At 57.6% G+C, this 13044-nt stretch overlaps 1 protein-coding gene across 2 annotated transcripts; it reads right to left on the bottom strand.

The window, feature by feature from the left end:
* Positions 1-4097: 4097 nt before the first annotated feature.
* On the bottom strand, positions 4098-12248 carry TULP1 (TUB like protein 1). Of its 2 annotated transcripts, XM_061349421.1 has the most exons (14): positions 11787-12248; positions 11328-11370; positions 9812-9947; positions 9557-9700; positions 8918-9052; positions 8570-8683; positions 8324-8458; positions 8046-8137; positions 7687-7860; positions 6710-6822; positions 6188-6296; positions 5908-6006; positions 5464-5635; positions 4098-4544 (listed from the first exon to the last, which is right to left on the bottom strand). In XM_061349421.1, the coding sequence occupies exons 1-14, from the start codon at positions 11831-11833 to the stop codon at positions 4411-4413; spliced, it is 1647 nt and encodes a 548-aa protein (XP_061205405.1). In that variant the 5' UTR covers positions 11834-12248; the 3' UTR covers positions 4098-4410. The 2 variants fall into 2 exon arrangements, with proteins under 2 accessions (XP_061205405.1, XP_061205406.1); XM_061349422.1 differs by lacking the exon at positions 11328-11370 and having other exon boundaries at positions 11787-11905.
* Between the last annotated feature and the right edge of the window lie 796 nt (positions 12249-13044).

Below are 13044 nucleotides of genomic sequence, written 5' to 3'. Positions count from 1 at the left end.
CCTGAGATACCCAGGATGGGGATCTCAGCCCACGCCACTGCGATTTCCCAGGGGAACCCAGCCAGGAGCCAGCCGATGGGTGGTAACGTGCTAAGCCACAGCCGCTGATCGCATGCAAATCCCTGGCCATGACCCAGCCCGACTGTCGGGAATTGCGGCCCCGGGTATGGGCAACACATGACAAAACCCCGGCATCGCTGGCCATGGGGTCCAGCACACTCCGTGGTACCCAAAACCCCCCAAGGTAAATCAGGGAGAGCGATCCTCCCTGCGCCCTGCTTGGAGAGGGGATGCTCTTTGCATCCCATCCCTTCTCGAAACATGTTTTTCTAATCTTCGTGATGAGCTCGGTTGCATTGAAGCATTCTGGGACAAGACAAGCCAACTCTTCAGCCCGTAAAGCGGCGGTCTCCAAAGCATCCAGCACATTCAGCAATCGTGTGTGATTAATAAAGCCATATCACATTCTTCCACCCTTGGCCTGGTGCTAAGTTGTAAGAAATCTGGCCCCAAAACTGCAACAAAATGGTTGCTATTCTCCAAGGGCCGCTCAGATCCCTCGTTACTCATCCCTTACTTGGGCAAAAATGACATTGACTGCTCCTGGAGATGACAGCCTTAATTGAGTTCAATAGGAGTTTAGGCTGAGTAAGGCATGAGCAAACAAGCGTGCATTAGCCCATGAATAAAAGCCTGATCTGCAAACGTTTAGGAACACATGGAACTCCATGCAGGGGAGTACCAAGGGGGTCACCGCTGTGCCAGGCCTGGTTCAGCTCCGGCTTCAGCTTGGCTACAGCATCCAACCCAACTGCTGGTACCACTGGGATGAGCTGGTTCTGGATTGCAGTGATCCGAGCCTGCTTTGGTGGTTTGTTTCAGTCCTGTCTCTTTATTTGTATTTCTTTTCCTCCTTCAGAAGTCCATAATCCCTGTTTCTGCTTTTCTTCGTCCACTGGTGGGAACAGCGACTTCCTTTCCCAAATTATAATATAAAAGAGCTGCAAGCAGCAACGCCATAAATAATATTTTCTTATGGCCAGAACATCCAAGTCTAGGCAAGACACCAAGAACAGCTACAACACTGTAAAACTCCAACACTTCTCCAGAATGGAGTCACTAATTAAAAAATGATTCCTTTTTAAAGCACTTGGAAAACATTGGCTTTCCCAGTACTGCCTGACGCTTGCTGTGGCAAGCGAGAGCCCATCCTGCAAACCCACAGCCCACGAGCCTGCCTTTCCCTCTCAAAAATGTCCCCAGAATAAATACACAGGGAGGGCAAGGGGAGAGACAAACACCTCATCCCCATCACTTCTTTAGTTCATTAATGTATCACCACTTCAAAGCGTGGAGCAAGAGCCCCCAAAGCTGAGGCAATGCTCTCCGCTGGGCACGGCACTCACTGGGAACCCACCTGACAGCTCCAGCCCTTCCACTCCTAGACCTGCTGGGACGGATCCAGCCCCTTCCCTCCACAGGCGGCCCAGCCATGGGGCATTTGGCCTGTTGAAGCCCCACAGAAATACCCCACATCCCCCCTAAGAGTGAGTCAGTGCTCAGGGCTGGGCACATGGCGTGTGGGGCAGAGGAGAAGCAGAGAAGAGACCCCACTTCCATCCTCCTGCTCAGCTCTGGACTAGCATGCTTCCACGCACTGGAGCAGGATGGGGATGCAGCACCCAGCGCCTGCAAGAGCCACCAGCACCACCATGACATTGGTCCTGGCTGAGCATCAGGCTGGAACCTCCTTTATTTTTGTCTCTGCTTTGCCTTATAGCCAGCTTTGCAAAAACTAAAGCACATTTCCCGGGAGCATCCCTTGAGGAGCTGCCGGCAGTCGCCCCTGGCCATCGGCCATGCCTGTGCCTGCGAGCGCTTCATGGGGTTAAATCTACCCTTGCACTATCGACCCCCTGAAATAAAGCTTCAGAAGCCACGAAGCCTTCCTGGTGTAGGGAACGCATCATCCCTGGGGCAAGAGGAAACCCTTTCTCCAAGGAAGATGCGCACGTTGGGCTCCAACGCTGTTGATAAGGCTCCTTCTTGCTCTTTTCCTTTTTTTCCTGATCTTTTCTTGCAGCAAGCATTCCTTTCACACCCACGCACCCCCCGGCATTCCCAACCATTGGTCTGCCGGCGCATCCGTCACACTTTCCGTCGGCCAAAGTAGATACACATTTCAACTGCTTCCATTCCTGTCTCCTCTGGTGTTAACAGCCAGCGCAAACAAAGAGCCCGAGCATCCATCGCCCTACTGAATTGTTTGCATTTGTTCCTTTGTGCTGCAGTTGGTTTGGGTTAGAGGGTTTGTATAAGTGATTTGGGGTTCTGGGATGGGGTGGCATGGCATTGGTCACCCATGGCAAAGGGTTTCACTCTGCTTGGGCCGCAGGCTGGGAACACCAAGGGGTTTGCAAGCAACAACGAGCAACACAAAAGCTTTTTGGGTGAGGGGAGGGAGAAACTCCCCAGGGAGCAGTTGGGATATCGGCAGCTCATGCTCCAGTGAGAGCTTGGGGAGCCCTAACTCCTTTTTCTCACCCCACTTTGGCTTTTCTGCTTCCATCAGAGGACAGGGACAAGTGTTAGCTCCACTGTTAGCCAAGCTGCGCCCAATTCCAAACAGATGTTGGGATCACAGCTGGATCTGTGGACAGAAAGCTCTTGCTTTCCCCACATTTGCTGCTCATACCTAGCCAGGGGATGCTGCTCCCAAACCGCCGATTCTCCCTTTAGCTTACAAGAAGGTCTCTGATCTCACCACAAGGATAAGGAACGATGTCCCACGCAGTCCCTTTGTCCCTGAGCTGTCTGCCTTCATCTGCCCCACCACAAATGTATGCAGATGAATCACGGAGCCCACATTCGTGCAGCTGGTGGGAAAACCTTGGCTCCACCCATGAAGCCACTCTGGCAGATGCTCTCCAGAGGTCCCACTGCAGCTCACGGTCCCGCAATCACTGTGAGGGAGTTTCAGGCCACAGCATCATTGTGACACTGCCCAGCGAGGATGAGCATCCCTCTTGCACAACCACATCTGCCTCATCCATCTCCTGCTCCTTAGCCTTTCTGTCCCAGTTACCTCTCGCACTGTTAACTTGGGAGGCTTAGATCACCCACAGAATGGGGAAATAACTGTGTGCGTCCTGGGAAGGGGACCCCAAATTGTATCAGGCCACCCTGTGGTCAGTGCATGAGCTGAGCTGGTGAGTGAAGTACTGTTAGGGGGTCAAGGACAGCATGGGGCACCTTGGCATGTCCCATTGTTTCTCAGCACTGAATTAATCAAATTTGGGACTGTGCATGCAGCCAAATCCTCACCCCACAAAGGTGCATTAGTGCTGGAAATGGGGCACAAGCTGCCTTGCTTCCCCCAACCTGCCCTCTCCATCACCTCCCCTTCCCAGTGACTCCCCCCAGACCCCTGTAACATCCATGGGTCTATATCCTGAGGTGGCATCTCCCATCTGCACCTCCCCATGAGCAGGGAGCACCTATGGGGTGTGCAGGGCTCCTGAGCACCACCAGCCCGGTAGGGTCTGGAGGGATGGGGGGACACAGGGGGCCTGGCCGGGCGCTGTGTGACTCAGCACCGCACCACACCTGGTGACTCACGCACCGGCACTTCCTGGTGCACCCAGAGTTTTCCCTTCCAGGTCCCTCCTGGCAGCATCGCCCCGGCCCAGCCCCGTGCTGGTGATGCCAGCTCTGCCTCACGTGGCTGCCGGTGCCTCCCCTTGGCACACACCCAGGCGGTGCCAGTGCTCTGGGTGCCAAGATGCTCCTTAGGGACCCAAATTCCCCAAAGGCTTCCAGGAAGTGGGATTAGACCCAGTGCATGGAGAGCCCTGGGTGTGCAAACACATCAGGGGCACTGCATGGCTGCTTGCACCAGGGAAAGATAGGGCAAAAAGGGTTGGACTTGATCTTGAAGGTCTTTTCCAACCTAACTGATTCTATGATTCTATGACTAAAGGGGGTTGGTGCTCAGTGGCAGGGGGGGTCTGTGCACACTCATAGGCAGATGAGGAAACACAGAGATCACCAACCCCCCTCCCTGAGAGACCGAGCTACAAAATACAAACCAGAATCTAAAAAAAAATAGAAAATAAAAAAGGGGGATGAGTTTCCAGGATCCAAGTCCAAGAAATGTCTCAAAGGGATGAGATCGGGATCGCAGTCAGCCTCATCGGCTAAATATACCCTGAGCTTGACTCTGCCATCTGGCCCCAGTTTGCCTGGATAAGTGTCCCACTGTGCTCTGCAGGCATCGTTCACCTCCAGCCACCACAGGAGCAGCTGTAACCATGAGCATTCACCATGCAGAAGGTGGAAATGGAGGAAGCGGAGCAGGACAGGGACACAGGAGCATCCACTGGGCACCAGCACGTGGTCCCTGTGAAGGTGCTACTCGCAGGCCAGCTTCCCGTCGAAGCTGGAGAGAGCGATGGCAAAGGCCTGCACGGCACAGAGGGGGTAGTTGTAGTCCATGGTGAAAGCATCATCCGCCACGCGCCCAAACTGCATCACGATGTAGTCAGCTGTGGGAGAGAGAGCAAGAGGCTGGGCACCCATCCCACCCTTCCATAGAGCTGTGGAACCAACTGGGTTGGAAAGCCCTTTAATCCCATCCAGTCCAACCCTTACCCCAGCCCTGCCAAGGCCACCCCTAACCCATGGCACTGAGGCCTCGTCTCCACGCTGTGTGAACACTTGCAGGGACGGTGCCTGCAGCCCTGCCCTGGGCAGCCTGTTCCAATGCCTGAGCACCCTCTGGGGCAGGAATTGTTCCTCAGCTCCATCTAAACCTGCCCTGGTGCAGCTTGAGGCCGGTTCCTCTTTCCAATGTGACACCCCAAAGAACCTGCTGCCCCCCTGGTACCGCAGTGCTTATTACCAAAAAGCATCATTTCCCCACTGCGTGGACCACGGCACCCTTCAGTCCCTCCGCAGGGGCAGGGACCCCCCCTGTGGGACCGCTGGGACCGGAGGGCGGGTGACAGGAAATCTGTATAAATAACCAGGGGCCCTCGAGGGGCCGTTTCTGTCCCGTAACCCAACACCCGAGCCCGAGGGCTTCTGACTGCGCCCGACAGGTGACAACGGCCGGCACGGAGCCGCTGCCACGCCAAGGCACGGTCCCCAGGGCGCGCCGCACCCCGAGGTGACCCGCGGGCAGCGTGGGGTGCCTATGGGGGGGATGCCCTGGGGCAGCTTGGGCTAAGGGGGCCTGTCAACGTCTTGGGGGGTGCTCGGCACCCCGCGGGGTCTGTCATTGCCCTGATCTGCCCGGCAACAGATGACGCTCACTCCCTCTGCCTACACACGGTGCCTCAGACCCTGTGTGGCTTCACCCCAGCACCCCAAAAGCAGCCACGCGTGGGCAGATTAAAGCTCAGCATAAGGGGGGGGTGCTGGGGCCGGCTGAAGGCGGTGCTCCCCAATCCCCCCCCAGCTTACGGTCACTGCTGTGCACGATCTGGAAGTTTTTCACGGAGGCGTGCGTGACCCGGCCGTGGAAGTTGAGGACGTAGGACTGGGTCTCATCATTCCACACCGGAGCCTTGTTGTGCAGCTCAATCACATTGTCCATGTTTTTGTTCTGCCATCGCATCAGGAGACCGTCGTTATCCTGGGGAGGGTGAGAGCGGGGAGCAGAGTTGGGGGACTGTGCCCAGAGCCCTGCTACCCTCCCTGGGGTGCCCAGAGGATGCTCTGCAGCAGTATCCAGCTGGAAACTGGGATCCAGCATGGAGAAAACAATACAGCTACCACATTTCCCACCTCCCAGGGAGGTGCTTTGAATCTCAGGGACACCTGGAATCTTTTCCATGCCCCAAAATGGGCAAAATCCAAGGTGATCCCCACCAAATCCAGGCCCCAAGGAGTTTCTCCCCAACTTACATTTCGGGGCCGGATGGGCACCCTCTCGTTGTCAGAGTTCATCCCAGGGATGATGACCGTCATCTTCCGGGGGCCTTTGAACCCTAAAACATTGGTCTCCTGCAAAGGAAACCCCATCCCTAAAACCAGCAACTGCCTCTTGCTGGCAGCTGTAGGAGGGCTCAGGAACAGATCCAGCCCCATGCCCCATCCCCACCACCCCTGGCAGCAGCAGCCCAGTGAAGGGGTGCAGGTCAGGGACCCTCTTGCCCCTGCCCAGGAGGTCCCAGGGGCTCCTTACGTAGACCACGGCCGAGAGCTCCTGCCGCACGTTGGACCAGTCAGCATTGGCCCTGTCGGGGTTGGCGCCGTTGTCGAACACCGTGAACTTGGTGCCCATCAGGTTGGATCTGCAGCGAGGACAGGAGATGGCCACAGCCGGTGCCACCAAGACCTCTCTATGCCCCCAAGCCAGCTTTGCTCCAGCTGCAACACCCATGGCCAGTGCCATCCTTAGCTGTTTGCTCAGGTTCAGGGCACCCCTAAATCAGGGTGTCAGAGGGTGCTGCCACCTCGGGGGCTCCCCTGCAATTGCTGCGCGGCCGCCAGCGGTGCAGCACGCTGGGACTTGCCAGGCACTGTTTCCAGCCATAACCTGTCTGCCTGGAGGAACCAGACAAGCTGGTTTTCCCTCCCGGCCCCCCGACACTCCTCAGGTTGGACCCAGCAACAGGGAACACTGAATTTAGCCTCCTGCTTGACCCAGCCATCGCTTGGGACAGCAGCAACCCATGGAGCGATGGGGTGCCATCTCCATCCCTACCTCAGCTTCCCAATGAAGTTCTCTCCTCCCCGTGACAGGTCGGTGGGGTCGATGGAGATGAGGTAGTTGGAAGTTTTGCTTTTCTTCCGCTTCCTCCCAGCAAGAAGGAATACCTGGCAGGACAGGGGAACTCTGTGGGAACTGGGCATTAGCACAGCCATCGCCACCACTGCCCCCGCTCTGCCCTGCTCTCTGCACAAGGCTTAACCCAGCAGGTCACTGTCACAAGCTTGGGGAAGTCATGGACTGGAGATGATCCCCACAATACAGGCTGGGCCAGGGGGCAGGAGGGTCTGAGCCCAGCCTGGCATCAGCATGGCTCTCCAGCCAACGTTTGCTCACCATCCCACATACCCTGAAACGGGCATTTCCCAGGAGGAATTGCAGGGGAAGGGAACAGCCCCATCCGGGACCCACCACCACAGTGGGATAGAATCCCAGCCTGGTTTGGGTTTGGAAAGGACCTTAAAGCTCCTCCAGCTCCAACCCCTGCCAGGGCAGGGATCCCTTCCACTGGAGCAGCTTGCTCCAAGCCCCTGTGTCCAACCTGGCCTTGAGCACTGCCAGGGATGGGGCAGCCACAGCTTCTCTGGGCACCCTGTGCCAGCGCCTCAGCACCCTCACAGGGAAGAGCTTCTGCCTTAGATCCAACCTGAACTTGCCCTGTTTCAGTCTGAACCCATCACCCCTTGTCCTGTCACTGCAGTCCCTGATGAAGAGCCCCTCTGCAGCATCCTTGTACCCCCCCTTCAGACACTGGAAGCTGCTCTGAGGTCTCCCCACAGCTTCTCTTCTCCAGGCTGAACAGCCCCAGTGTTCTCAGCCTGGCTCCATACAGGAGCTGCTCCAGCCCCCGATCATCCTTGTGGCCTCCTCTGTACTAGAGAGGTGCCTCTGGGATGCAGGTGGGCATTTCTGCAAAAGCCTGAGGGTGCTCCTGCATGGATGCAGAGCCGCACATCCCAACCCCAACTCACCTTCTTGTCATTATCCAAGTGAAGGTAATAGGTGGGGTAAAGCCCCCGGTCCATCCCCTTCTTGTCCCGTGTCACCCGGCACTTGATGGTCACCCCCTGCGCCGCCGGCCGCAGCACAAACTCCTCCAGGTTGTCCACCTCAATAACAGGTGATGGGGCTCTCTCCTCCTTGGGCTGCAGCACAAGAGGGAATGGTGACCCCACAGTCAAGCCTGTGCCCCGCTCCTTTCCCAGCTCATTGCTCCCCATCTCCCCTGGGCTGTAGTGCTGCAGATTTAGGGATGATGCTCCAGCCCTCCAACACACGCTGGGGTGGGAAGAGCTGCTGCCTCCCACGGCTCTAAGGGTTTTCTTTGTACCTTCTTGGATTTCTTCCCTTTCCCCTTCTTGTTGGAGTTTTTCTGTGGGGTCTCCAGGGTCTCGTCCTCACTCTCAGCTGCTCTGGGAGGAGCTGTAGGCAGGGCATGGAGGGAAGAGCCTGATTCTGCTGAACCCCAAAACTGAACTCGGCATAGACCCACAGCCATTGATCATAGCCCCACAGCCATTGATCATAGCCCCCTCTCCATGGCCAGGCTCGCCCACACTCCTGCAGCACCCACCACCCTCCACCACACCACCAGTGCTGGGCTCCCACCTTTCTTTTTGGCTTTCTTCTCCTTGGGGGGATCCCCACCGGTCTGAAAGAGGGATGCTGGGTTTTTCTTCTTTCCCGACCTGATGGGTTTGGTGCTGGAGTCGGAATCATCCTCTTCATCACTGCTGGTGGCGGCTGGAGGGGATATGGAGGACACTGCCATGCAGCACTGGGTGCTGTCAGCTCAAGGTGATGCGATGGGGCAGCAGGACTGGCTGCCACCCCCTTTCCCTGCTCTTCCTGTACCTTTCTTCTTGATTTTCTTCTCCTTCTTCTCCCCATTCACCTGGAACATGGACATGGGCTCCTTCTTGGTGCTTTTAGCGGATTTGGCTTTGCTGTCAGAGTCACCCTTGTCTCCTGGTGGGATGGAGAAGCTGATGAGTTGTCAGACAGGGGGACAGGTACAGGCAGTGATGGGCACAGGGATGTGGCAGGAAGGGTTGAGCTCGGGGGAGATTTGGGGAGAGGGCAATTGCCCCAGAGCTACCTGAGCAATGGCAGTGGAATGCTATGGACCTCTCATCCCACTAAGGACAGATTCAAGTGGCGACGAAGCCGAGCTCAAGCCACTCCTGTCCCCTGGGTACTTACCCCTTGCCTTCAGCTTTTTCTCCCGGCTCTCACCCGAGGGGGGCTCTTTAGGTAACTTCTTCTTGAGCTTTTTTGGTGGGTCTTTACTCTCCACCTCCTCTTCCTCCTCCGCATCCTCCGAGTCCTCAGCTGGCTCTGCCCAGAGGTGACACCATGGCATCAGCAATGCGATGGCCTCCTGCACCGGGCCATCACGGTTTGCGAGCAGGGAACCTCCCGCGGCACCCATCACACCATGGCCATGGTGCTGGGGACGGGGGTACCAGTCCAGCCGTGGCTGGTGGCCAGTGGCACATCGGACGTGCCCGGCCCGGGCCGGGCAGAGCAGGCGAAGGCACACTGCCACCTCGTGGCTGCGGAGCCCCGGCTTTTTGTCCCCGAAAGATGCCCAAGGAGCCGGTGGCAGCGGCCGGCCACATTCCCAAGCCAATCCTGGCCCCGCAGCCAGCACTGTGCACACGGCTCCCCTGCCACATCCCCTTGCTTCCTAGATCCACGGCTGGGTTTTGGTCCAAAAGCCCCTCAGACACATGCAGAGTCCCTGCACTGGCAGCACCAATGGCACCAGTGGGACATGGTAGATGGGGATATAGGATGCCATGAGCGGGTCCCTGCAGAGGAGTGGGTGCTACCCCCCACCTTGCTGTTTCTTGGGGCCTTTGACCACTCGTGAGCGTGGGGCTGGGCTCTCCTTTTTCCTCCGAGGCTCCTTGGTGAATTTGGGGTCCTTGTTGTTCTCCTCCTCCTCCTTCTCCTCCTTCTTCTTCCTCAGCTTCTTCACCCCTGTGTATTTCAAGAGTTGCCTGTGACGGAGATGCCCTGTTTGCGGGTGCAGGACGGGGGGGCACCAGGGTGTCACCCCCTTTCCGTGGGAGATGGGGAGTCTGCGTTTACCCTGTGCCAGGGCGCGGGGCTCCTCCGCAGCGCCCCCCTCGCCTGGCTTCTTCACCCGGAGCCGCCGGGGCTTGGCCTCGGGCTCCGGAGCAGGCTCCTGCCGCTTCTTCTTCAGCTTCTGCCCCTGCGGATGGCGCTGCAGAGGCAGTGCCTGCCTTAAACCCCTTTTTCCTTTGCAAGGCAAACCCCTGCTCATACAGCACCAGATCCCTTTGCGAAATACAGCCAGGCTTTTCGCACATGGCAGCAGGGACCCCAGGGACACACTCGCACCTTAGAACGAGAGACTTACCATGGGGCAGCCCCACCGAGAAGGCAGAGGGAGGAAAACACAAAGGGCTGTTAGCAGCCAGCCAGCCGCATGCCAGCCCCGGGGACAAGGGACATGATGCTGGCACTGCCCCAGCACCATGGACCACACCAGCAGAGAGGAACAAGCCACAGGGACCTTGGCCTGGAGACACCCCAAGCACCTATGGGCATCCCACGGGACCTGAGCTGGGACAGGGGACGTGGGGATAGCAACAGCCTGACTCCACATCTCCATCTCCTCTTGTTCCCATAAAAGGCTCCCAACAAAGGCAAGGAGCAGTGGGGCTGTTACAGATGGAGGTCAACAGGAGATAGGAAGCAGGAGGATTAGGCACAACACACCTAATCCTGGTTAGGCAGGGCTATAAATAACTTTCATTTACCAAACACGGAGCACGTAGGGCAGCACTTGGCTCTAGAAAGGAGATATCTGGGGAACGGGTGCCAGCTTGAGACCCTCAGAAAGTGATTTAATCAAATCCAGTTGTAGCAGTGCACCCGCCACCCAACCATGCACCTTGCCCCTTGCAGGGATGCAGGGATCCATCCCTCCCGGATGCTCCAGCATGATGGGTGAAGGTGTTTGGTGAGAAGGGGCTTTAGATGGATCCCAGCACTGTGGATTTTGAGGGAGAAAAGCTGGGGGTTCCGTAATGGAACTGGCTGGTTTCTTCCATGTCATCAGCTCACAGCTAAAAACTCCTTCGCATCCTTTAGTCCCTTAAGCAGCTGGGGGGGGGGGGGTGGAGGATAACAACCCCTTTAGGCCTTAAGGAAGCCCTTTGAAGAGGGGCTGCTAATTAAAGCAGGTGGTTAATGAAATCGCTGCTGAGAGCCCTCAGAGGCCGGGCAGCATCCGAGGGCTGGGCTGAAGCCCCCTGAGGAGGGTCTGGCCCTTGGGGTCATGGCCAGGAGAAAGTGAGTCACAGCCAAGGGCTTAACTGAGGGGCTTAATTAAAGCCTTAATGAGCGCTGGGTGCTCAGCTCGCGGGCTGGGTGAAACTGATGGGGAGGGGGTTTGGAAGGATGCACAAAGGAGCGTGGTGGGGGGCTGGGGCTGCAGCATCCCGATGGAGCATCCTGTCCAGCCCCAGGTCAGTCTCATTGTGGGGCCCTGGGGTTTGGGGGTCTCCAATGTCTACAGACCTTGGGCCTGCAGCCAAGGATGGTGGTCCTGGGATGGGGGGGAAGGGCTTTTTCTCACCTGCTTGGGCTTGTGCTGGGGGCTCCCCGGCTCCTCACTGGGGCTGTGGGGCACAGAGAAAAGGGGTCAGGGCTTTCAGAGACCCCGTGATCTCCGAGACCCTCTGGCCAAGCAACACCCCATCTCTGGGGGGAGGAAGGTCAGCCTTCATTTGGCTGCAGGAGCAACTCGCCCTGTCTCCATTGGGTGAAGCTCAGCCAACAGCATCCTCCCTGGAGCCCAGAACAGACTTTGGCCAAAGGTGACAGCAATGATGTTAATATAAGACACCCCCACCAACAAACACTGTCTCTCTGTAGGCCAACAAGCATCATCACACCGGCCCCAGAGCAAAAAACCAACCTGGATAAAGCAGCTCATTAAATTGCATTTTCACTGGAAATAGGACAAGAAGGCAGTGATGGGGAAGCCCAGCACATTTCCCAGCCCGCAGGTCACATCCTGCCCACTGGCACTCACCTCTCTGCAGCCCAGACCTCGCGCAGGATCTCTGTCTGCAGTGGCATGGTTCCTGCTCCAGTGTCGAGCTGGATGCTCCCTTCTCCTGCCCCAACCTTCCCTCCTCCCAGCACCGGCTGCTGCCCTCCACGGTCCCTACCAGCCTGGTGCTGGGTCCATGGGCTCAGCCGCAATGGTCCAAGCGGCCTCACCGCATCAGCTCATCCACCTCTGTGAACCCCGTGGCAGGAGGAGGAGGAGGAAGAGCAGGCGAAGGAGATGATTAACTTTTTATTTCTCCTGAAACTCAGTAATAGGATTTCAGGGGCTGCCGGCCAGCAGGGCAGCTGGCAGGGCAGTAATCCCAGGAAAAGAGAGCCCCAAGGGAGCACATTGGGCACAGGGCATCAATTGGACCCCAGGTGCCTTTTGGGGGTACACGGCTCCCCCCACACTGCGTGGGTTCCCTGGCATGGTGGAGCCCCTTTCTCCAGGCTGGTATGAGCAGAGGAATGCAGAGGTTAACCTCGCTGAATGTGCTTTTTTCCACCCGAAAAGCATGGAATCACAGAATGTTTTGTGTTGAAGGGACCTTAAAGCTCCTCCAGCTCCAACCCCTGCCACAGGCAGGGACCCCTTCCACTGGAGCAGCTTGCTCCAAGCCCCTGTGCCCACCCTGGCCTTGAACACTGCCACGGATGGAGCATGTCTTTTATTTTGTGATAGAAAAGCAGGATTTGGGCTGTTTTGTGTGAGTTGTGCATGGGGGAAGGTGGCATCCCAACTCCAGGCAATTCCCTATAGACCATAACTCTGCTCCAACTCGGATCCCCCATCCCCAGGTCCCCTCAAGTCGCTGCTGCTGCCTCACCCCGCTAACGCCCCTCTATTCCCGTCCGAAGGGAATGGTCTGGATGCTCTCCATGCAAAGCTGGACAAGCCAAGTGTCCCCAGTGTGCCCCCCAGCCCCTCAGCCTTTCCCAGACCCCCCCCCCCGCCGCCCCACTGCCTCCCGGTGCCGCTAGATGGCGCTTGAGCGCCGCGCACCGGCACCCACCCGCGCCCCGACGGCTTCGGTGCAAACCCCTCCCCGCTCCCCTTCCACCTCCACCCCGCTCCTCGCCACCTGCCCGCGTTCGGATCCTTTTCCAAGGGGATAAAAGCTCCGAGCGGAATAAGCAATAAATTTGCTGGGGGGAGAGGAGGTGAAGGGAGGGGAGCCCAGAAACTGCGAAGCAAGGGGTGGGTTTTGTGCTGTTCCCCATGGAAAATGCGGCTT

The sequence above is a fragment of the Neopsephotus bourkii genome, unplaced genomic scaffold (assembly GCF_033783945.1).
Source record: "Neopsephotus bourkii isolate Nb327-2 ecotype Australia unplaced genomic scaffold, CSIRO-AGI_Nbou_v1 NB_414, whole genome shotgun sequence".
NCBI classification, from domain to species: Eukaryota; Metazoa; Chordata; class Aves; order Psittaciformes; family Psittacidae; genus Neopsephotus; species Neopsephotus bourkii.
The sequence above is the reverse complement of the archived record's forward strand: the minus strand, read 5'-3'. Positions and strand labels throughout refer to the sequence as shown.